This window comes from Camelina sativa, chromosome 11, assembly GCF_000633955.1.
Source record: "Camelina sativa cultivar DH55 chromosome 11, Cs, whole genome shotgun sequence".
Taxonomy (NCBI): Eukaryota; Viridiplantae; Streptophyta; class Magnoliopsida; order Brassicales; family Brassicaceae; genus Camelina; species Camelina sativa.
This window is the reverse complement of record NC_025695.1, coordinates 23,791,766-23,793,772: the sequence shown is the minus strand read 5'-3', so window position 1 is coordinate 23,793,772 and position 2,007 is coordinate 23,791,766. Positions and strand designations below refer to the sequence as shown.

Genomic DNA, 2,007 nt, shown 5'->3' with positions numbered 1-2,007 from the left:
ACTCGGGGTTTACACTGTGTTTCACCACACGTGTTTTCAGCTTCTGTGCACATCACCAAACAAAAGATTGAGACAATTGCACCCAAAAAAAAAAAAAAAGATTTGAGACAAAATCATAAAGTAAAGAATCAATAACTGTCAAACAGGCGTAAAAACGCAGATGAGAAAACAAAACTAGCAAATGGTTTTGGTTGATCTTAAGGTAAGTCAAAAGGCAACAACTCGAATTATCATTTCAACCATGTCGTTGTCGAACCAGAGGGGATTGATGTTGATAGAAGTAGAAAAAATGATGGCTTAGAATTAAAATTCACATGTATGAGGACCACAGACCACTAATATGAAAAAAAACAAGAGGCAAAAGTCTTCTTTTCAACTTTTATGTATGCAAAATTTTCAATTATATAACTCAACTCTAGAAGAGAAGATATCAACTGGTTATTAATTTGGACTAAGTTTAAGACACAAAAACTAGTACAGAGTACAGACATATACCAACTCAGAAGTGACTTCACATTAGCTATGTGGTGTGAAGTAATATATATTAGGTTAGTTATAACTAAACTATGAGATGTCAACCCTCCAAATTAAACCTGCCTACAACCAAAATCCTAATTATTTCAAAACCTAAAATCTCAGTTCTTGATGGTTTTTCATTAGATCTAACAAAAAAAATAATTAATCATCCACTCTCAAATCACAAAAGACCTGATTGAGTTTCACTACACAGATCACTATCCCTTTTACATAGAACACCAACAATTCAAGAAACGCATCAGATGCAATTACTTTGAAAACAGATTTGGCCAAAGTGGAAGAGAATAAATTTTGGGATTTGAGGATGTTTTAGTTTACCTGTTTACCAAAGTGGACAACGACGTAAGGATCACTGCTAGAGAGATCTCTAATGGCGAGATTCACACCTCTCTTCACATGAATTCTCAGAAGACCCATTAGATTCTCCATTCTTTTTTTCTCTTTTTTTTTTTTGTTTTGGTTTGAGTTGTTATGAAACTGTGACTTTGAAGGAATTTGGAAAGCTATGATGTGGCTTTGGTCTTATTTTATACACAGAATAAAAGACGGATTAATCTTTTTCTTTTTCTTTTTTTCGACGAAAAACATATTATTATATATATATATTCTACGTACCTCGAGCCACCTCTTCTCTTGTCTTCTTTTGTGGACTAGTTAAGTCATGGTAAGAAGCTACGTCGTAAAGTGATTCCATTCACAACCACTTGCACAAAATTCTTTTTAATACAAGTTTTGGACACATTTATTTCTTCACATGTGTTTTTCGTTTTTTTTTATTGTAAATACCTATACAGTGATAACAATTACAAATTGTGTGGCTATTTGACTTCGATCACCATTTCTATATGATATAAGCTCGTTTGACTTTACCATTTTATAAGTTCTGAAATAAATATTGTATTTGTATTTTACAAAAAATCATCGTTCTTTTCAAACAAAACAAAATAAACTAATTCTTCATTCAAACAAGGATTAAAATAAATGCATAACTTGGTGATTTATTCTTTTGAAAATTCTTATACACAAATAACAGTTACATTTTTAGGTCTCTTAGGATTGTTTATTAATAGATTTTGTGTTTTGAGTAGATTACGAATTTTGACCAAAAAAAAAAAAAAAAGAGTAGATTACGAACTTTGTGATTGTTAATTAAAAGTTTTCCCCCAAGTTCTTATTTTGAGTTTCTTAATTTTTTTTTTTTTGAAAAATAGAAATTTAAATTAGAATATGAAATTAATGCATTTGAGATTTATGTTTATAAAATTATTGCATTTCATAAAATTTTAAACATAGTAAACATTAAAACATAATAAAAGAGAAATAAAATTCATAAAAAGAGAAAATGCTTAATGGTATTCTCCAAATTTTGCCCAAATATTCTCAACCAAATCATCTTGTAACTGTTTATGTTTATCTCGATCACGAACACGCAAACGAATGTTCATCATAGTGGAGACACATGAAGGCCTG

The 2,007-nt window shown here is 30.1% G+C and overlaps 1 protein-coding gene across 1 annotated transcript; it reads right to left on the bottom strand.

Annotated features, from left to right (window-relative positions):
• LOC104732660 (protein C2-DOMAIN ABA-RELATED 1) lies at positions 1 to 1,206 on the bottom strand (the record flags this gene model as incomplete). The annotated part of the gene is given in 3 exon segments (XM_019232358.1): positions 1 to 43; positions 856 to 1,058; positions 1,153 to 1,206. Coding segments are annotated over 2 exon segments (154 nt in total), but the record flags the coding sequence as incomplete, so codon positions are not given.